General features: G+C 44.8%; 2 protein-coding genes across 5 annotated transcripts in view; both read right to left on the bottom strand.

Moving 5' to 3' along the window:
• Mnn1 (menin 1) overlaps positions 1-10,618 on the bottom strand; it is a 34,930-nt gene extending 24,312 nt beyond the window's left edge. For 2 of the 4 annotated variants that reach the window (XR_013308520.1, XM_077637385.1), the window contains exons 1-3: positions 9,952-10,618; positions 1,995-2,147; positions 281-456 (exon numbers count right to left, since the gene is read on the bottom strand). Coding sequence is in view for 2 of the 4 variants with exons in the window: in XM_077637385.1 (XP_077493511.1) it covers positions 281-456; positions 1,995-2,147; positions 9,952-10,501 (879 nt within the window). In the remaining 2 variants the exon portion in view is untranslated. The remainder of the gene's footprint in view (positions 1-280; positions 457-1,994; positions 2,148-9,951) is intronic. The other 2 variants (XR_013308522.1, XM_077637386.1) reach the window with 1 other exon arrangement.
• A 5,504-nt stretch (positions 10,619-16,122) lies between these two features.
• Positions 16,123-22,914, bottom strand: LOC144104399 (cytochrome c oxidase subunit 7A1, mitochondrial-like). Its single transcript, XM_077637382.1, has 3 exons — positions 22,787-22,914; positions 22,150-22,257; positions 16,123-16,333 (listed from the first exon to the last, which is right to left on the bottom strand). The coding sequence occupies exons 1-3, from the start codon at positions 22,799-22,801 to the stop codon at positions 16,193-16,195; spliced, it is 264 nt and encodes an 87-aa protein (XP_077493508.1). The 5' UTR covers positions 22,802-22,914; the 3' UTR covers positions 16,123-16,192.
• Between the last annotated feature and the right edge of the window lie 184 nt (positions 22,915-23,098).

Below are 23,098 nucleotides of genomic sequence, written 5' to 3'. Positions count from 1 at the left end.
TAACAAAAGATAAGCATGAGAGCAAAGAAAGGGAAGATCGATCTTCAGGTCTCCTCTGCAACTCACACGATTCCCTGGTCTAACATCAAGACAACACTTGCTACATTACCCCCAGTTGTCCCGTGGCTCATCTTGGCTACATTTAGGAAGATGGGGTAATTATTCCCCTGAATAATGCTACGTAATTACTACCATAACTGACACTAATTACTTGCTTAATTTTCACTCTGAAGATGAGAAAATTTCCAAGGGGAAATGGCACTGGTAGTCAGGCGCGCACCTGCTGGAGGCTGACTAGCTCAGTGCTGTCCGTCGTAGGCGTGATGGTGGGGTTGATGGCGGAGACAAGCGCAGCCACTTCGGTCGCCCGGGTGCACTGGATGGCGTGGCCGTTGAGGTAGAGCCAGCTCTTGTCTTGCGGTATGGGCTGGCCCCGCCGGTCCTCGTTGCCCTTGCCTGCAAAGTGCAGTGCACACACCAAGGTACGACAAGCTATGCCTGTGCTCTTCTGCCAAAGGGCAACGCTCACACACAGTCTTCCTCTGGGCCAGTTTACTGCAACAGCAGCTAAGGGCACGCTTCCAGGTTCTATGGCGATGTTGGCATTGGTATAACATGGAGAAGGAGTACGAGAATGAGTACAAGGACAAGTATGGGAAGGATGGAGAGCTGGAAAGATGAATAGTGCTGTGCAGGGTGCCGCTTCACAGGTTTGTGGCGCCCTCTATGAGCAGTGGTGCGAACTAGCACTTCTATTTTCGCCACCACAAACTGCTGCCCTGACATGCCATGTAACACAGGCGTGGTAACCGTCGGTGAATTTTTTTGTTACTTTACTAGACACTATGACCCTTCGTGTATGAGCCATACCTTCAAAATTCACACCCAAATTAAAGAAAAAATGGGGGGCACTGCTTACATGGGTTTATATGGTACATGCCAAAGGAAGCCTGCTGACATGTGACATCAATCCTAGATTTTGCATATCCTGTGTGGGATTGGTATCAGGACTACTGTGGACTCTAATTGTTCCAAGTTCACTCAATTCGAAGCTTACAGTTTATTCATATCTAATCAACATCAAACACATTAAAAAGATTCTCCTTAATTCAAACTCCATGAATTCAAACAATTTTTGGTCACATTTTATTTAAAATTACTGAGAGCTGACTGCATATTTTGCAGTCCAATCAGAAGAGATTCAAAATCAGGCAGCTCATTGTGTTACTGCGACCCATTGGCAGTTACATCTGAAATAATAGCTGTACCGTGTACCAAGCAAATGAACATAGATTTGGCAGTTAAATTCAAAGACCATCTAGACTGACAGATTGCCCTTCTAGGACATTAAGTATCCAGGTTACACTGCAAGCAGAGGATTCTTCAATGAATACAGCAGCGCAGAAGTCAAGAACCTGCAGTTACTCACTTTGCACTTTGCACTGTGAGTAAAGATTTTGCAATAAGAAGTTGGTTGGCAGAATATGTAAGATAGTTCATACCATGTGCAGGGCATCACAGGGCACTAGTGACTCACGTCGTGTACTCTAGCTTTGTGCCTATATTCAGCAGCCAACCGCCTTAGCACTGCACCCTAGCGCCGTGTGTGGATTATTAAATTTGTGTTCCTGAAATCCAGTTGAGAGCTATGATAAGCCCTGTGCATGCCACAGAAATTTTGTCATTGTGTCTGTCCATGCACCAGATGACCTTTTTGCTCTTCTTGAATTCAGATATTTGATTATTGTTTTAATCATAACAAAAAAAGACTCTAAAAACCATTTGAGGTCATGAAAATCGATTATGTTCAGGATTCCTATTAGTTACAAAACGCGATATCAAGGCTGACGCATTAAGTGCCGCAAAGCAGTTCACAATTCCTATTAGTTACAAAACGCGATATCAAGGCTGACACATTGAGTGCCGCAAAGCAGTTAACAATGACATGCGTGTCAATGATATTACTGCAGAAAAAAATGCCTTGGTAGACATACCGTGCCAGGTGACCTCGGCGGTTTCCTCACTGTCATCTCCAAAGGTGACCCACGCATGATCTTCCGAAAGGGCCAAGTGGATGTCTGAGAAGCCCAAAGCCTGGCATGCAGCGACCACAGCAAAAGCCACACCAAAGCAGTCAAGCTTGTTCCCTGCACAGGACATAGCGTTACAAGTGAGTGTATACATTGATGGTAGAAAACAGGTCATTTTTTTTTCTCTGAAGGCCCCTGCACACCTGGACTGATCGAAGAGACATTATACTGTGCCCATGCTAAAATTTCTGTGGCCGTAATGCTGCTTCGTAGATGATTTTGCACCTGAATTCCTGCATGTGCCTGCGTGTTAATGGTTATGTGGACCTTAGGCACTTAGATATTATAAAGGTTAGCTGAAATCAACTGACATGTAATTTTTTCTTATTGAATCTCAAAGTTTTTTACATTTTTGCAATCAAGGAGCTATTATAGATGTAGTTCCTGAAATTCATAACTTTTATCTGACGTCTTCAATGCACGGGAATTAATTGGTTAATGTTACCACTATCAAAAGATATAATTTGTAGTCATTTAATATTTTCATTACATGGACAGGCAAATTAAGATGAGCTGTAAATAGCAAAATTACAGATTTGTTTCAATGATCAACACCATCACCACTATCATCATTATCACAATGTGTTGTCATCATCATCATCATCGGCACCCTGCCTGAATAAAGAGCATTGAGCAGCAGAAGGTTAATTGGGGGTGAACTGGACTGCAAGTTGTTATCCTTTATTCACTTACTTTGAAGTAAAAGCCCTTCATATTGTTTTCTGCCAACCAGGTTAAGTAGCGCCAACCACCCCTCCCCCAAACTTCTTCCTCTTAGCATAGCTTTCCAGCTTCCAGTCTTAAACGGAAGCGCTGCCATTTTGTATTCTCGGGGAAAGTCTGTCTGCGGTGGCTTTGCACAGTCGCAGTTTTCGTCTATCGCCTACCGAGAGTGAAACAAGTCTGTTAGACAGCTAGAGATTGAGAAACAGCGTAGTAGCACGATGATATAAGGTCTGCTCGAATGTTGAAGTATGCTGTGACGAGGTGACTGACAAGTCGAGGCACGGATAAGAGCGGATACAAAATGGACAACGACTGCCGGCGAAAGGTGGAAATCGGAGCCAGAAAAGCCACAAGCGGATGCGGAAGAAAGGAGTTCTTCGAAGATTGACAGCACTTAAATAAAGCGTCAGTGACTACAGAGGGACTTTAATCTGATGCAGCGCACTAATATAGGCACAATCACTGTGTAGCACCAGGTGCTTCATCAGATGTAGAATGCATATTTTCTATAGTATGAATAACACTTCACGGTACAAAAAAAAAAAAAGAATACCCCCAGATTTTTCACCCCTGTGTGGTGTGTGCAAATGAGTTTCACGATGGCTGTGTTGCGAGCTCCTTTTCCCACGTGTGCTCCCATTCCTGCACGGATCACATCATATGCTCACATGACACTGACCACTGGCGGCAATGAGCTCAACTGAACACATATTCCCTGATGCACCTCAATGACATTCTCAGTGGATGGGACGTGAATGCAATAATTTTGTGCCATAAAATCCTGTGCCAATGCTGACCGTGGTGCTGTTTTCATACTAGAGAACACCCCAGGTGTTTTTGAGACCTTTTGCCCTTTCTTGTGAGAACTATGATGACTGAATAATGAATAAAAGATGCTGTATACCCCAGAGAAAGTCCTTCATATTGGTGTCACTGTAAAAAAGAAAATCTGTTGTCACTTGACAACAAATGGGTATGCACAGTTTTTTTTTACGTTTCTCTTCATGCTGAATACTGATGTGTGGCACTGTATGGTTAGATGTATGATGATGCATGATGCATATCACTACTTCGTTTTCATAATTTCCATACACAATCTCCTTTCTTGCAAAACATGATACAATTGCTACGTTCCCAGATCATTTGCATTTATAAATATGTCTGCACTCTTGTCGACAATAAATATGTGCTTGCATTTTTTTTTTTTTTTCCGACAAAATTCGGGACCACCTCGGTCCCTTCTTCAGGGGTGGCTAAAGTGTGCCACCAGCGGGGTGCAGCCTTCGCTCTCCCTTTGTTAGCACGTGGCGCAGTCCACTAATCTCCGCGTACGTTGCTGCCTTATTACTCCCTTATTATAAAATGTAACAAATCTACTCCACATTGGGGTATTCCCCTAAACATTTGACCAACACTGTTCCCACTTCAGAGTTATTGATTAGTTTTCTCTCGCCCTACCATAAGCTTGACAATATATTAAATGTGTACTTTTGTAAATATGAAATTAATCCATTCGAAGTATACACCACTTAAAGCATTTTTAGAGCACGTTTCAAACACGTGAAAAAATATGAATGTGGTTTTAGCATCTTGTCAGTATACTAATGTGCACTTTCATAAATATGAAATTAATGCATTCGAAGTGCACGTCACTTAAAGCATGTTTCGAGCACGTTTCTTGCGAGAGCTGTGATGACTGAATAATGAATAACAGATACTGTATACCCCAGAGAAAGTCCTTCATATCGGTGTCACTAGAAAAAAGAAATCTGTTGTCCCTTGATAACAAATGGGTATGCACAGTTTTTTTTTTTTAACATTTCTCTTCATGCTGAATACTGATGTGTGGCACAGTATGGTTAGATGTATGATGATGCATGATGCATATCACTACTTCGTTTTCATAATTTTCATGCACAATCTCCTTTCTTGCAAAACATGATACAATTGCTATGTTCCCAGATCATTTGCACTTATAAATATGTCTGCGCTCTTGTCGACAATAAATATATGCTTCCATTCTTTTTTTGAACAGAAAATTCAGTGAATGTTTGTGCAATTCTATATTGTTTTTTCTGCTGCTGATGACAGAAATGTAACAGGAGCGCAGTTTCTATCGAGCCAACTGCCTTGTTGGCTTTTCGATTGTGCTCCCAATATCATCTTGTTTGATGCAAATAAACTGATTCATTGATTCCTTTTTTTAATCACATGGCAGTTCTCATCAGCTGTCGGCATCAAAGAAGGGTTCTTGCTTGTTGACCTGGGATACTTTTGAAGAACTGATGGTAGTTCATTTAGTTATTTTTATTAGTTTTTCACGCAGATCACAGCTGTGAATTTTCCTAACAGCTCTGAGAAGTGACTGCACAATCACTGCTGACTTGGTGGTAGACTAAGCATCATTTTTATTCATGACGTTTGCAAAAATCAATATATTATGTTTCTTGAGAGATCTACATACATTATACTTTGGCCTTGCATTGATAAGTATGATGTAGAGCGTTACTTGAAGTATATAAGCAGTTCAAGTAGATCAAAAGGCAGAAACTGAAATTATTCACATTTTTGCGCTCCGTATAATATATCCAATGTCAGGCATTAATAGGTTAAATTTTGCAGAGCCCCCCTGCCTCCCCCCCATTTGGCACATTTTGTTTATTCATTACAGGTGCTCAGAGTGTACACACTTCGCAAAATTTCCGCCAGAAAACTGCAGCACAACCCCTCACCTTAATTAGACGACCAAAGTGATGAAAATGAAATTATCAACTTACAAGTTAAATCTCCAGATAACGATAAGAGTGAACCTTATGGAGGTAGCAGTTATGGACACTCAAGCACACTTCTTTTATATATTATCAAGGCTCGAAGCACAAACACTTTCGAAATTTCTGTTTGAAAACCGCAGACAAGTCTATGATACCCGGTCTGAATCATCTGTGCTATTGTACCATGGCGTGTGTTGCACTGTCTTTTGTTGCGTCACTCTCAAAGGTGACAGCCATGTAGTTGGTGATGACTGCCCTTTTTCCCGAGCTGAGTGATGAAGCAAAATAAACAGCGCATGACGGTACAACAACGGAGGCAGTTCGAACTGAGCACTGTAGGCAGTGCAACACGTCACCAGCGGCCATTATGTTTGCACTGAACTTCATGCGCACCTCACGTATGCTTCAATGTTTCAATTTTCGGCGAAAGAAGCCACCAGATTTCTTTGCATTAGAGGGCTTTAGAGAACTGTTGTTTTTCTTCAAACACTGTATCAATAACAGTGTGACTATCAGTTTCAGAAACTGACACAGCATCGTCTTGTCCGCAGCTATGAACTCGCCAGTGGTTCTAACCACCAGACAGTGATAATTATAGAGTTAGCGAATTTTAGTTGATTCACTATTTTAAATAGTATGATTTTGAAAATAAGTGATGTATGCCGTCGCTGACCATCTGTTACAGAAAATATTTTTTCTCTATTCAATCACTGTATTTTCAGGAATTCTTTTAAGTGTTCACTACAACATCTGATATGATATACACATATGGATGACATATCAGTGGCCAGCTGGTAAAGTCCAATAATTTTAGATAAAAGCATATGAAAGCATGGTGAAAAATGCCAACAACAAAACATCAAAAGACCTTGAAAAAGTCTCTTCAGGCATATTATGACTGTTGCAGCATATTTACCAGACCATTCAAAAGCAGTGCAATTGGTCTGGTTGTATGAATAATGATATAAAAGAGCCTTGAAGCCATGTTGCCAACTAAGTATTTCACTCCCTTTCCTTGGTTATAAGTTCCCAGTTCATATCCATAGTGCTGGCCAAGAACTCCAATGTTTAGCTCTTCTCGGGCATATTTTCACACATAGATGGCGCTTGGTGCCACAGGTGTGTGTGTGTTTGGGGGGGGGGGGGGGGCGGGGTGGCTAGTATATGGTGGCCGTGAAAAAATGCAAAAGCAGTTTAAAAAACAACATGTGCCTAATGCAATGCAAAATCATTTAAATCCTCACAGGCCACCAGAAATGCGTGACCAGATGAGTTCAAGTTACAGCAACAGTGCATTTCAGCATTATTCAATTTTGTAAACGGAAGATAAATGTCCTTATTTTTCCCACTGCCAGCACTCTCATGTGTCATGCTCACATATACGTTATATGAAAGTGTACTGGACTACAGCACCATACACTAATGCAAAAACACTTTATAACATCAAAAAATATGACAGTGGTTTGAAGCAATTTAAAAGTGATCACAAATAATAAAGCATCACATACTTTAACAAACAAAAAGATTCATTAGCGCATGCCCTTATGTTATCCTACTGCCTATAAGTCATCATCATCATCATCAGCCTGAATGCACCCACTGCAGGGCAAAGGCATCTCCCATGTCTCTCTAATTAACCCTGTCCTTTGCCAACTATGCCCACCCTATGCCTTCAAAGTTCCTAATCTCACCTTACGCTTGCTTTCTCTTGGAATCCACTCCATTACCATTAAGGACCAGCGGTCATCTTGCCTTGGCATTACATGCCCTGCTCCAAATACATATTGATTTCTTGTGATGTAACGGACGTCATACGGAGATCATACGGAAACTATATGGTAGTGATATGAAAAGCATATTTAAAACTCAAGAAAAACTTGTGGATTCCCTTATATTTTTTTCACATCATACTGACTCTGTATTCTCACAATTACGTATTCGTAGCTCATACGAAACCTCCTGTAGGAATACCTCCTAGGAGTAAACAGGTGGTGAATACCATTCACTATGCTATTCACTGCTATTCATCGGCTATATGTGTACCTACGATAATGACATAGCTCAGCACATATCACTGCAAAATGCTAATCCATCATCATAATTTCCGTGTGCTTTCATGCCACTATGCATTGATATCACATGGATGTGCCGGTCACAATGACAACCATAGCGAGGTGCACGCCACAAGGCAGTGCCATTTCATCACAATTTTCAAACACTTCTAAAACTTTCCAGGAAGACCTATTTGCACACAGTAAAATTAGACTTCTGAGCTCTACATATATTTACCAGTGCTCTTTCAAGTCCAAGCGATAGCATTTCCTTTGTAATGCTAGAGGCTTTCTGCAATATAAGCGCTTGTTTTCTTTCCCTGATAAACCTGAGGCGAAATTCTAGTCTGAAGCTGCCAATTCTGCTCAGTGTCATAAATAGATGACACACCAGACATAACTGATAATATCTTCTGAGTGGTTATTATGCTTAAAATTCACCAACAAGTATATATATTTTTTATCATTTCTGATTCATTAGTTACCTTGCAGGTTTATGTGAGAAATTTATTACTTGATGTTTGGGACAAAAAGATCCAACTTAAAAACAAGAAAAAGTCAGAAATGTTTCAGAAATATTACCACAAAAGCATTAATCTAAAACGCTTTAAGTTCACCGAAATACTGTTGGGAAGAAGTTGGCGTGACATCTGCAATGCACTGTGCTAGAACATTGTTTCGCAACTACAAAGACTGATGAGGTAAAAGGTTTTGTGTCAAGTTCTGCCTCAAGTTTTGCGTCACTAGTTGTTTTAGCGTCCCAAGTCTTGAGAGAAAAGGAAGAAGCACTTTTTCAAAATTTTTCGCCCTTTTGATTTTTCGGTGGAAACATGCCCGATGTTATCATCCTACACAGCGCCTTTTTACAATATAAAATTCACACAGACATTTCAAAAAGATTTAAACTTTCCAGACTATATGCAATTTCAATCGTACACTTCGCTCATGGGCATCGCAAGTACGTTTTGAGCTCAGAAGTATTTAAAAAAAAAAAAACTCCTTCACACACAGCCATTCAGAAACGAGCCTTTTCACGCCTATGACCTATAGAAACGGAGAAATCTTTTCCACACCGGTAGGGACATTTAATTCTGCAAAGTGAATTTGAAAACAAGGCAATTGTAAATCTGTGCGTACTGCAGCTGTGACGACCAAAAAAGAAAGGAAAAAAATACGCATTTGAGAAGCTGCCACATGATGGACGACAACGCTTCTGGCGGCACAAAGAATTTCTACTGACTTTATAACAAGTGGATCGAAACAATACAGTTGTTATGTCACTGACACACAATGCAGATGTATATTATCCGAGTATCAAGGAAACGACACAACGAACATTAAAACTAACAGCCAAATCAGTCTTCATGAACACTCATTAAGCATCCCTCTCAATACGTTATAATTAGGGGCATGCCTCATTCCGAGACATGTACCGTTTTTATTAGCGGCACCCCCACTATAGATACCGTTCGTGTGCAAGTGGTAAGCAGCAGCAAAATATCACTCAAATCAGACCCACTTCTTGATATTTTTCATCCCAACTGCCGCGCCTCGGCGCGGCTCCGTAAACACGAAGGAGATCGAAAGAAACATTTCTGAAACGCGAGCGAGCGCATTTTATTTTTTATATGCATTGCTTCGTACCGGTGAGCACAAGCCCCATTGCTAAGTCCGCCGGCGTTACAAAAACTCTCTTTCTCAGAAGAAAAAAAAAAAAGTGCGATGATACGGACGATCAGCCGCAGATCTTCGATACAGGCGCGAACGTCCGCTCGATTACACGAGAGGCGCTGTCAGATTGTGGTGGTCTGCGCTCGCAGTGTCAACTACGCAATAAACTACCGGCCAGCCGCGCGCTCTGAGGCGACATCTTCGGTACTCGCCGCCGACGGCGCGCCACCGGTCCGAACATCGCGTTTTTTTTTTTTTTTCATCCATCCCTCCTTCCGCTACAACCCCTCGCCATCTGGTCCAGAAACGAAAGCGAAAATCGCCGCGCACTGGCCGCCGCGCCATGCACACACACACACACGCACATACACAGCACCACTATGGCACCACCACCACACAGCAATCGATCACCGCTTGCCGGCAGTCGAGCAAGAGAATGGAGGCGGTCAGGCCCCTCCGACAAGCGGTCGCCGAAAGTTACGCAATGCATCGGGGGTTTTTCCCCGAACATCGAGCTGGTGCTGCGCGCGGGCTCCCACTTACGTCAGCGGAGAGAAGCGAGCGCGCACTGCCGCGTAAATAAACAACCAAATCTCCATCGATTACGCGCGTGCCGAGAGAGAGAGCGGCGCGTGAACTCACCGGTGAGATAACTGTAGAGAGACTGGAGGTGAGGCCGATCCTTGTAGTAACTCCTCGTCAACGACGACCAGATCACGTCCGACACGCGCTTGATGAGATCGCGCCTGCCGGCCGAGGAGTCCGTGTCGAGCGCGCTCAGGTCGAGCGATCCCTTGATCTGACAGGCGAACTTGGCGTGCAGCGCTTCGACGGGACCGCACTCGACGACGGGAAAGCACGGCTGCTGCGGCTGGTGATCGCCGGACGCCGGCTCGACGCCCACGTTGCGGTGGAATGTCAGCAGGTTCTCGATGTACCCGGTCACGATGGAGAGCAGTGCCAGGTCGGGTTCGTTGTCGCTCTCGAGCTGGGCTCGAAAGAACTCGACGACATCGTCCACTTTGCGCATCGGAAAATGACGCTTCACGCCAGCTCTGAGCGCCATGTTTGTTTTGAGCCGCTGCGCAACGCGCGCATGGAGCCGTCGAACGTTGACTCGCGCGGCGGCCGCCAGGGCCGTGCGGGGCGCGCGTCGCAGGCTACCACTCCGCTTCGCGCAGGAAAATACCATGACCGATAGTGGAAAGTACGCTCCGCCGTTTTATGTTGTTGTTTTGACCTCGACGCAGCCTCCAAGATTGACATTTTGCGACCGCATTGAAATTCCCACAGAGTTTCTTGCAGCGAGGCTGTGCTTTAAAATCCGGCCGTCTCTCTTTATATAAAGAATTTACATATCAGAGTCTCGGCAAAGGGCCCGGTCTGCCATTTCGTAGCGACGGTTTATGCCGGCAGATAACACGACAGTCCGCGGTGCCTTGCATATTTAGGCTTATTAAAATAATTTTGCAGGCATCTGAACATCCACAGCCGCCGACTGTCGCTACAGACCTTCGGCTGCATGCTTTGTGTGGTCACTTTATCCGAACACGAAGAGCGAAGTACGCGGGAGGCCCCGTTTGCTTATTCTAACAGGCTCGTCGTGCACTACAACTTAACTGACAGTTGACGGAGAGCGCAGAAACTGCATTTGACCGTGGAAACTTTGCCAAACCCTTCGCTACTCATTTCCACCTTTGTGCGCAATGAATGTCCAGCGCTATTTTGACCAGGGAGTAAAATTTTACTCCTTAATTGGGAGACACGTGCGTGGCTCAACAGAATGCGCTTCCAAACCTCATAATATTAATACGTTTATTAATACCCTCGCAAGAGGGCCCCTAGGGGTACTGTAAATAAATAAAATAAATTTGAGCACCACAATGACCACCATAGTTTGCGCAGAGTTCCTTGCGTGTTGTACCGGACAAATGGATGAAGATATGTTCAACCTGACCTGCTGCACCAATGCCTGGTTCTCGAAGACGAGATCGTCACAGTAATGGGAGGAGTTACGAGGGAGAAGACCGGGATCACTTTGTGCTTTGGCGGCACTGAGCCTCAGCTCGGGCAGCTCGTGTAGCAGCCGCGGCAGACGAAGCATTTCCATCGCGGTTGCGTCGCTCAGATCTGAAAGAACTGGCTGTGACTATTTTGTATTGTATATTATATAAGCAGACGGTCTACACTAGGAACACGTAACGCTGTGAGTGGCGGTGCCGACGCGGACAATCTATCGCGAGCACCACCGGCACATTTCACAGTACCGCGAGCCAAAAACGGAGCGAAGCATGGCGCGACTACGAGGAGGCAGCGCGTGGGCACAGCTCAGCGTAAGCGCGTGCCGCCGCAGGTAGACCTCCCCTCCCCTATAGCCACCCTAAAGTCCCTACATCAGCTGATCTAGGGCTTTAAGATACCTTACCTCCGCTCATGTATAGTGGTGATTCTACTGCACGAATAGCACAGAGTCGCTGAATAAGTTGTCGAACATATATGTATAGCTACTCTAGTACGACGCGCATCACTCTGGCGCCATCTGTGAGCGAGCGGCGGTACTCTCGTTCGCTTGGTCTAGTAACGTAGCGCTCGGTTACACCGACGGCGGCGATGTCTCAACCAACGAACGGGCGCTTAAGAGTTGCGCTCTGAAAGACCACGCAATCTACCCAGAAGATTATCAGCCACAATGCACACACTATGGCATGAAGCTCGAGGCTGACATATATTAACCTTTTGGCTTACAAAACTTTTGTCAGGTCCAAACATGAATACGCTTCTGATATTTGGGACCCGCATACCAAGAAATATATCTATCAATTAGAGCTCATCCAGAGGAAGGCAGTACGTTTCATTTTTCATAAATATAGAAGGTCTGACTCTCCAACACAGCTCATGAAAGACAATATACATTCCGTTGCTCTGTACACGCAGAAAAGTTAACCGTATTTCTTTCCTTCATAAAATTATAGCTGGTAAGCTTAGCATTTCTCCCCCTTCATTCCTCAGGCACTCCACTGCTCGAAGGACCGGCCATATTTGGGAGCACTCCTTACAGCCTCTTTTTGCCAAAACAAACGCATTTAAGCAGTTTTTTCCCTCAAACAATAGCAGATTGGAACGCACTCCCTGAATTGATTTTTAACTCTCCTAACGTGGAACAGGCGCTAAAAACTTTGTTGCTAAACTAAATAGGAAGAAACTCTATATTTTTCCCCCTTTTTTCAGCATGTATTTTTTTCTCTTGCTATGTTTATCTTTTTGGCTTCGTTTTTGCTGTGTGTCACACGAAATGTTTTCACGTGGTGTTGTGATTTGTGTTTTTTCATGACTCTCCTGCATGGGCCAATGCTGGCCTGCAGTATTTGGAAATAAATAAATAAATAAATATACCACATTGTATAGGCCTGTCAAGACAACGCGGAAATAGAAAGCATAAAATAACCGATGATTAAGCGGTGAGAGGAAATGCTGTACAGTGTTTAAAAACAGTGATAGCAAGTCTGAGCAGTTATCAAGGGCGACCGCAATTCTCGCCTGTTGGCAGCCAGCACGTCTGTGGGTGGCTCCGAGCAACTCGATGGTGATCGTGCCCAGGCCTGCCGTCAAGGGCCACACGGAGAGGACCCAGGTGTTGGCTGGTTCCAATTACAAGCTTTGCCCGGTCGGAGTGTGGAACCCAAAAGAGCGGAGGCCTGAAAGTTGAGCACAACCGGACCCCTTTCCGAAGTCTCCGACGCCACTGTAACGAGCAAGTGGACATTATCTTCCCCAATCGCCGTGCCAATGTCGGGGAACAAAAGGGCCTCGTTTCCGGCGGCTCTTCGGCGTGCCGAGCACCGCTTTGGGCTGGCGGTCATCGTCCCCAACCATCGCAAGCATCTTTAAGGACAATAGATCGCTTTCGGCATCTCTTCCCGACCTTGCATGCGTCCTGGCTATGTGAGTCGGTTAATTGTCATCTGCTGAAGAACAGGCGTCACCAGCGCGTTGGAACCATCAGCTGGCCAGACATTATTACTCCGACGACATCCTTGAGCTCCTCTCTCCCAGGCTCAACATGTGACGGGGGCGTGTCCATATGTGCGTGGTGGTGTGAGTTTGTGCGAACAAGTGAAAGTTTCAGGCCACTCCCACCCCGGAGAGGGCGTCCTCAACCTGGGGACTTTAGGGAAGAAGAACGCTATAAAACTCGACAGCGAGTGCAGTAAAAGGACCCCCACTTTTAATCCTAATGCTTGTAAAAATGTAAATAAACCTACTGTACAGTTGCCTCCTTAACGGAGTCCGACAACTTCCTTCAGAGCCGGGACCTGCGGTGCTGAACGAGTCAGCCTACTCAAGGACCGCTTCGTTTCCAACTGGTGGCACCGGTGGGGTTGAAGCCCCATCTTCAACACTGGTGGCAGCAGTGGGATTGAAGCCCCATCTCCAACAACAGCTCAGACCGGAAAGTACAGCAGGAGCTGACCGAAAGAACTAAAATTAATTGGCTGCAAGATCCAAAGGACTCCTACAATCCTTGTTCGACTCAAAATTAGTGGTTTTAGAACGGTAGCTCTACTCAACGCAAAGGTCGCTCACCATTCCATGCCTGATTTGACCTTTAACCCTGAGATCGACTTTGAAAGATTTACCTTGACCTTGGCAGATTTGGACCAAAATTGATGTCCACTATTGACCGTGGACATGATCGCCTTTCTTCAAAACGAACTTGTCACCTAGCGGAGGAAGAGTTCTGCACCACTGCATGACTCAGTGACCATGCGGATCCACATGCTCTTTAGAGTCGGGCCCAAATGAAACGTAGACTCTCATATGCAGTGCTTTTCTGTTAATAACGACACATTCATTTACAATCACCTCATAAATAATGTGCTTTGGTGAACTCTTTCCAGGAACGTGAATCAGACTAGTTGCATGTGTGATGCAGCTGCAACTAAACAAGTTAAAACTAATTTGTTTTATTCACAGGCGCTGTTCGCGTTTCAGTCAGGCCGGGCTATACCTTTCCAAATGCTCCTTTGCTATTCCCAGCGGTTGCAGAATTTGCCGTTGTTGGCACAACTTAGGCGGACAGAGGCTCAAACACGCTCACTCCGAGCCCTACCAAGTCGAAAAAACATACCTCGGCACCATGAGAGGTGGCTCAATCACACTCACTCACACTCATGTCCACTCACACTTCGCAGTCACAACCACTCACTCACACTAGCACTCATGATCACTCACAACCACTCACTCACACTCCTACCATGACCTCTCACATCCACAACCACTCACTCACACTCGAGTCACAACCATTCCCTCACATTCCCATTCACTCACTGTTTCCTTGTTTGCTGACAATGGAGGGGCGAGAAATTTACTGCCGCAGCCGACTGCAATCGTGGCTTCCCTGGCACAGCCTTGGCCACACCGAAGTGGTGGTGAGCCACGCGGGGCACTGTTGGGCTCTGTAGCCAATTTTCACAGTTTCAATGCTCTAAGGAAGTGGTAAGTTATCACGCACCTTCCATGTCCCAAACGAATGTTACGCACGTATGCTCCCGCGCTTGCTGCTGAGACAATGAGTGCCAGTTTAGCTTCAGCCAAGAGTTTGTAAATCAGGCAAAAGGCTACGAAAATTGTGCTTTCATCGCCAGCTGCAACATTTCAAACATGAAGACCAGAGAAGCGCAGCATAGGGACTTGTAGTCACCCCACATCCCCTGCCTGCGCTGTGGCAACAAATGAATAAAATTAGCGGACCCCGATGTACAAGGAGTCCATCACGGCGTTGCCGGAACACTTAGCGACGTCACTCTCGCTCAGACATGAACACACCGCAGATATGCTTTGCTACGATACATTACACACATACACAAGCAGTCGCCATACACACTGCACAATGAAGTCAATTACGGTAATTAATCAATTAGTCATTGTATGTCATGATCATAAATGACCACTTATCACATCTCATGTCTAATCATACACCATCAGAAGTATCACCACAGATACAGCATATACAGTGTTCCGACTCCACAAACGCGCCGTGAGGGAAGGAACGAATTAAATGAGAAAGAAGGAAGAGAAAGATGCCAGTGTGGAGGGCTGGGGATAAATTTCGATCGCATGGTTTATTTAATGTGCACAGATATCACACATGCCCTGCTTTCTCCAAGACATGTGTAGGAGCTGAAGCCTCAAGTTCGTCTCAAAAAAGCAAAAGCAAAATGCAAACAGGATTTTCTCCCTTTCCTAACAGGAATTAGTGATAGCTATACATCCAACTCCCCTCTAGCCTGCAAAAGGTCACTTTTTACTGAAACTTATGGCCAAGGATGATGTTCAGTAGTGGCTCCCATTACTGCATCAATCAAGCAAAAATGCATTTAGCAAAAAAAGATACGCCTAGTGTCAAAGTCTTCCTCACATGCCAATTGCAAGAATTTTGAGCTTCTTCGAACAAATGCTCACTTAGGCCATAACAAGCAAGTTTTAGGTGCATCATATAAAAATATGTCTAACAAAGTAATTATGTTCTCTGTGCTATTGATAAAAGCCAGAAGCTAGCGTTTTACTACAGTGTGGTACATGGCTAAGAGCAGCCATCTGCTCGTGTGCTTCCAAGAAGTGCCAAGTGTGCTTGCACAATTGACACTAAGGGCCAGATGGTAGCGCATACCTGCCACTGCAGTCACAGCTGCGTCCCCAAGTAAGCAGACCACGTTATGCTAAAACTCTCCATTAGAAGCCACAAAAAGAACAAACACTGAGGGCAACTATGCTCACTGAAATAGCAAGAAATGACATGAGCTACACCTTCCACCAGGTTGGATTAGCTTTATTTCCTAAATTTTACACATCACTCCAAGCATTTCATTTGGAGTCTGACACCTCATTTCTTGTGCTTGTAGATCAGGCCGTATAATGTGTAGAAGCAAGTCGCCACAGCTAAGGCGCTCACAGCAAGAGTGGTCTGGTAGAGGATGCTATCGATCTTCCCGCCCTTCAGGTAGACTGGCACCCCATCATCAACCTGCAAAAAAAAAAAAGGTAGTTGATTTGAGTAGTTAGACCAAATGCGAATTAAGTGCGCTAGCAGTTTGGTTTTCCTTTCGGTTCTAATGTTCAGATCCAGTGTTTCCGGGTGGCAGTTGTTTAGATAACGATAATGGATTACCGTCTGTAAATGCGGAATTGTTCATCCTCTGCATTCATATATCCCTGGGAGTCTTTCTACCATTCCTGGCGCAGTGGTGCAGCAGTCAAGTTAACCTTTTCAGACGCTGGGTCCACATATGTGGACACGACCTAAGCCTCCTCATTTTCGTACGCAAGGCGAATTTCCAACTTTGAATACCGTGCTCTTGACCATTTGACCCTAATTGACAAGTTTGTGGCGCCATCTCTTGCAGCTAGAGCGAAATGCGTTTGTAAAAAAAAAAATATATGTGTACCACGCCGTTTTTTGGCAGGACGAATAATAGCTCTCCTTTTGGCATTCTATCTTTACAAATGATCACGAATGATGCAATTTAGGGCTCGCAAAGCGGCGACAGGTTAATGTAGAAACGGCACACCAATTTTCATCGTCACAGACAAAGAAAAAGTGCTGCAGTAGATGCTCAGAGTGGCGCGTCCACAAACGTGGACTTGGCACCTGAATGCTGAAAACATCAAAGTGGCGTTTTCTCTCCAGAATGCGCCGTTTTTTTGTGCACGTATGGTACGAAATGGTCTTACTCCTTACGGACATTGAGAACTATACTTGCACAAAGAGAACGTTGGACGACTCTAGCGCTGAAGCGTTTTTCATGAAAACAGCCGATGGAGAAGCACTTCCAAAGAAGTGCGGCCGATCGAACAATGAAGACCCACAGATGGTCGCAAAGAACCGCCACTTAGCTGAGCCTCTACGGCAGAGTGCGCTATGACCAGTGCTTAAAGTCAGGGAGGTCTGGGGGGGGTCTTAGGTCCCTACCAATATTCAAAAAGGGATCGGAGACCATTTGTGCTAGATTGTAGAACGCATGAATCCGAAGGAAGCAACCATTTTCAGTGACGGTCAGAAAATTTTTAACGCGACAGCGCTAAGGGCCCCAGTGTCGCAGAAAAGCCGGTGTCATTGGCGGCGTTGGCCGTGAGCGAAAAATATCTTCTCCTCACAATGTACGCCACTGCCCCAACAGATAGCGCGTGACGGCAGCACCTCCCACTCATCTCGTTCGGGCGCAGTGGGGCCGTGCAGGCAAGCAGGAATCGCGCGGTGAGTGGCGAACAACGCAGCGCACATTTAAAGCGTGTTCCCCACGAAGGCTGCGGCTTGCTGCCCGTTCGTTTGGGGCAGAAGCTATACTGGCGTTCGTTGCATCAGGTCTGTCGAGAACGATGTGCCAACGAACTACGACTGCAACTTGAGTCCCGCGCATTTCGGCAAAGCGCCTGGCAGCGCTTCTATGTGGTTTTCCGCTCTGCGCGTCCGTGTCACTGTACGTAGCAGAGCGATTTGTCTAACGGGCAAGGCATCGCGCCGAACAAGCGATAGCGTTCCGTGGACTCCCTGGCAGTGATGCAACACGCTGTCGCGTTCCACTCTTAAAGGCGAAGCTTAAGCGTCCTCCAATTTTTTCTCTATCGTTTTGAAAATTTTGACGCAGTTTTTAACAAGAATCATTACATTATGTATGAAACCCAAGACGGAGAAGAATACAAAGTGGCAGCACTACACAAGGGATGATGAAAAAGGAGAACCCGTGCCCTCACACCATGGCCAGTTCAGAGCTGGCCACTAAGCTACAAGGCTATAAAACAATAATCAGCACATTCGTAGAGTGAGAAGACAGTTCATTTCAGGTCTCTGGCATAAACTGATCAAACAACGACCTTTAAAAATAATTTCTCATTTATGCAAAAACCATGTGTAAAGCAGGCCGCAAGACGCTATCTTTCTCTCTCTCTCTCCACCTGTGCTCAGATCACTCGAGACCCCTTCGATGCAGCCGAACTTAAAGTATTACTTATGATGGAAGCAGCCATTGGTCCCAGCTTCTGAACACGTTAATTACACAACGGTGCCGATGTGAAGGCTGCACATCTAAAAACCGTGTTCGGTGCCCAAAATACTGAATATTCGTCTGCCTGTCGTCACAGAACGACTGATTTTACCTGTTTTATAAGTCATGAACTCCAGAATAATTCCCTCAAGTGTATATTTCCAGAGCTAAACATTTATTGATGTCTAACGATCAGTTTGAAAAGGCAAGCAAATGTAGCAGTGTTTATATTCGTGTGTCAGGTTTAAGGTGCTATGTCCACAAATGTGGACACGAATAAAATATGCTTAAATATGAATATTTTTGTGTAATATTTTTCACATCACTTCTACTTAGTTTACTGATCGTCATTTATTCAAAAGAAGATTTTTCCTTTCAGCAGATTTAATTGGCGCCTGAAGCGGTTAACGTGCGCCACTGGACACAACAGCCGATTGTGTGGGGAATGGCCACATAAAGTGCTAGCGCACTAAAATAAGAGGAAGAGTTGCCGCCTTGATACTTGTCTGACGATGAACACCATCTGCACGAACAATTAAGTGAACCCTTCCATTTAACACACTTCATGAAAAGGAGGCAACCATCCTACACACAGTGCACACAGTATCTATCACACACACCTGCATGGCAATTCTGTTGCCCAGTGACAAGACACAGGTATGTCACCTGGTTGCCGCTTTTGATGGACTTAAAAGGCAAAAATATCAGAAAACAATTTTTGAGCACATTAAACTAGCATATATCAGTGATCTTACCTTGTCCATGTATTGAGGTTATTAGTGCAGATATTTTTGTATTTTTTGTTTTGGTTTTCTTACATTGCAAGATCTGTACGGGCACAGAAATAATGAAGATGCTATCAGAGCCAGAGATCCCTACGAATGATTAATCACAAGTTATTACTGCAGCGGTGGCCTAAACATCCGTCTCGCATGCGGGAGGTGCGGGATTCCATACTCAGTGCTGCCGGGTACCCACCGGTGGATACAATGGCTACAAGCTTTCCCCTGGCCTGGTGCTCTGCTTATTTGGGGCAAAATGCTTGAGGAATGGGCCTTCAACCCAACCTTTGGCCGCAGGTGCCCTTACACCATAAGAAATTGATCATCATAAATAACAAGCAATTTTTTTTTTTACCGCAAGTTTCAATTTTGGACAGTGCCTGCGCGTTGCTTGATGCAGCGTCAAATTCAACCTATTGCTGTGTCAGCGCTTATGCAGGCTGGGAAAATCTCCGAGGTGAGCAGTTCACCTACTCGCTCCACCATCAGATGCTGGCAATCAGCATCTTGGGTTGCATGTCACTGATTTTTGATGGAAGGACTGCTGTGATGGCATTTACCACTTTATGACAATTTCTGTGCATACAGAAATGTTGAAGCTGCTCTTCGGCAGCCACTGTTTAAAATTACATTAAATTACATTCCACTCAATGCCTACAAATGAGGCTTTCTGTAGGCAACCCTGCAAGTTGAGGAAAATAACCATACCCTTTGTTAGTCTTTGAAATTTTGTGACTACAACTACAGTGTGAATTGCGGAAAGTAGTAACAATCACAAGCTCTTCACTGCAGCATTCCTAATGGGCAAATGTGCAAGTTTTGGAAAGAAATACTTAAATTACGGAAGTGCACAATTCTCAACGGCTTAGTCAATTGCAACGGTTTATCGGTAGCCACAGGCACTGGACTGAAACCCTACAAATACACACTACAGTTTCCTCGTCTAACTGTAACTAACCAACACTTAATCAACTGCACTAAGAATTTTTTCATTCTGCTGACTATTATATTTTGTTTGCTCAACAGAATGCAGACAAGTCGAGTGTCTACAAAATCAACCATTTTTATTGCAAGCTAACCTATTCCTTATAGTATGTCAAAAGTCATCATTTATGTGTTATTAAACGGGCTTTGAAAGGGCCTCTAATTAAAGTTGTGGAGTGCCTCTGATGTTAAAGGACATTGCTTCATGAATACCCTCCTGCAAGAATTTTTTTGATGCGCATTGTAGAAGCTCAGTTATCTAGAGTTAAAATTTGAATTTCAGCGTCTTCACGCCTTTCCCTCTGTTCTCGTCACTTTTTGCACACTGGAAGGCCGGCGCTCCTCCCCTGGCCCCATCGTCGGGGGGTGGAGCCTCTTTGACCCGCCGGAGCTACGCGGCTTGCTCGTCACAGCCATGGCAGCTGTCCGATGTCTGAAACACTAACCAACAGCCATCTCTGAGCTGGCATACACAGCAGCGTGCGATGAAAGGAGGGTGTGAGCATGAAAAAGTCGATGAAAAGGGCTCCCAAGCTTTCGCGCAATTGCGGGTTCTCTGCTGCATGTAGAAGTGTATTATTTGGCTCAGGTGTTCATGACAACACAGACAGAGAGTCGATGTGCTCTCCTCGGAAGGTGCTTCAGAGCCCCTTTAAGGGCCAAAGGATAAGCACACCTCACTACGCGCTACAGCCGAAGATACACCAATTTATGACAGCTTGTGAACCTGAATGGCAGCTTTCATATATGAATTTTTCAGATCTCACTTGCTAAAATTTGGCCACCATGATTAGAAACTATAATGGTTAGCAACTAAGTATTCAATAACAATTCGGAGACAAACATCACGAAGGAACTAGTCTGAAGGCTAAACATGGTGAAGTTTTGTGCAGCATGACATGCCCACAAGTGCAAACAAATACAGAAATACTTCAGATACCTTCGTCTATTACAAGCATCAGAAGGGGCGAGTAAATATATGCACAGTACAGGGTATAATGTACTAGTAGTTTCTGAACAGGCTACACACTGCACACGGAACTTTGGAGGACTTGCCAACTGGTGTCAATTAAGTTAGATCTGTAAGTGTTCATGCCACTACAATCACTCTAAATATTTAAAATTTTGTTTTTCCAAGTAATTCCAATGCACTTCAGAGTTTTGAGATGAAACAATGTCTTTTACAAATAAATTAAGAGAGACATTCCGCAACAATTCAATGGGAGTACAAATCTACATCCCCTGCCCCCTTTACAGCAAGTAATGAAGGTTTTACACGGTGCTTTGTGACAAAGGACCGAGCTAAGTGTAACACTTCACATACTTTCTTCTCTGCCACCAAATGCACCCCAATGAACTTTCGGTTAACATTTAAGTTGACACCAACTCAAGGATGATGATAATAAACTGTAGCTGTACCCTTTGTATCGGGTGGGTGCAGGTCTGCGGCCAAAGATAGCCAGTGCCATCTTTGACTGCACAGGCTAGCTTCCACAGTGGACACAGGAAGCTGTTGGCAATAAGTGGATTGAAAATTTCCAAACTTTCGCCAAGCTTTCAGGACCCGATGATATCGGTAAGAAAAATTTCAATGCAAAATATGTATAGTGCACATGATGGTCAGTCCAAAGACGCTTCCATCTGACTGTGCTCCTCTGTGTGTTTATTTGCCGCAACATTCCTTGCCCTAATAGCGTGTTCATTAACGCTCTGTTATCGCTCATCAGATGCTAACGATTACAGCTCAGCCATGGCCATTTCCCCACGCAGTGAAAGACCAAACTGCATGCATGCGTTACTCTCTGCCTCGCATACATCATTCATTTGCTGATAAGGTTCACAGTTCAACAGGGGCCGTCTCCCCGTTCAGTGCGAAAGTAAACTGTGCACTGATTACTACTTTTCATGTATGGTTAATTCGCTGGTAACGCTTGCAGTCCTGCCATGGGAGTTCCACGATTCAGTGCGCGAAGAAACTGCGGGCGCTAATCGTTGCTAAATTCGGATGCACGAACAATAAAAGCTTTACTAACAGTAAACTGCTTCTGCAGCTCCTTGATCTGGGCAAGAGTCTTGTACTTCCTCGCGGGTGCAGCCTTCGCCTGGAGCTGGGGAGCCCGGCGGGCAATCGTCGTCACAGTCTAGAAGGAGAATACACACACGAAAAATAAAAATAATGACAAACGGCTTTAGTCACACAGCAAACGATTCAGCAGAACGCAGTAGATGAGTCTAGACTGGCGTTACTTCTCGATTTACACGTAAATCACACCATTAAGTCTAAACAGCGCAGCGTTGTGCCTAAAAAGTAGACTTCACACACCGTTTTTTCCCCAGAAAAACTTCCATAAGCCCCAGACCTCGACATCTAACACGAGCACTTACTGCCCACACTAGCGAACAACGCGTTAAAGCAGGAGACCCCGCGAGTTCATCGCCAGCACTTCCAACACTGTCTACCCAGGTTTTTCACGAGGGTTTAGTATGAAAACGGGCAAGTTTCTGCAGTTTTCTTATCGGGACGTAACGCCGGCACGACCGACTAGGGCGGCAACATGGCTGTTCCTTCGCAATAAGCAAGGTGGCATCAAAACGCAGATTTCGAGAAACTAAACCACGATTCAGCTACAGAAATGATAAGCAGAGTCATCTTGAGGTTTGGATACTTACGCGCGCAATGTTCATGGCACCTATGAAACAACTCTGCAGCGGCAAGAAGTCGAGTTCGTCCTTCGACGAATGTCCTCACTGCGAACTTTGCGAAAGCACGGAGACGGAGCGACCGACGCACCCCTGTCGGAATAAAAGTTTGGTGACTACGGTAAAAAAAGGCAAGGAAGAAAAGCCAGAAAACTTCGCAAAGCTACACAGTAAAATTGTATAAAAGTTATCGAACACTGTTTTCAGCACTTAATTATTTTCTGGGTGCGCGCAGTGCGTAATACGTGGATTAAGGTTGTCACCAAGTCTAGGCGAATGCGA

This window comes from Amblyomma americanum, chromosome 9, assembly GCF_052857255.1.
Source record: "Amblyomma americanum isolate KBUSLIRL-KWMA chromosome 9, ASM5285725v1, whole genome shotgun sequence".
NCBI lineage: Eukaryota > Metazoa > Arthropoda > Arachnida > Ixodida > Ixodidae > Amblyomma > Amblyomma americanum.
This window is presented reverse-complemented; position numbering and strand designations above follow the sequence as displayed.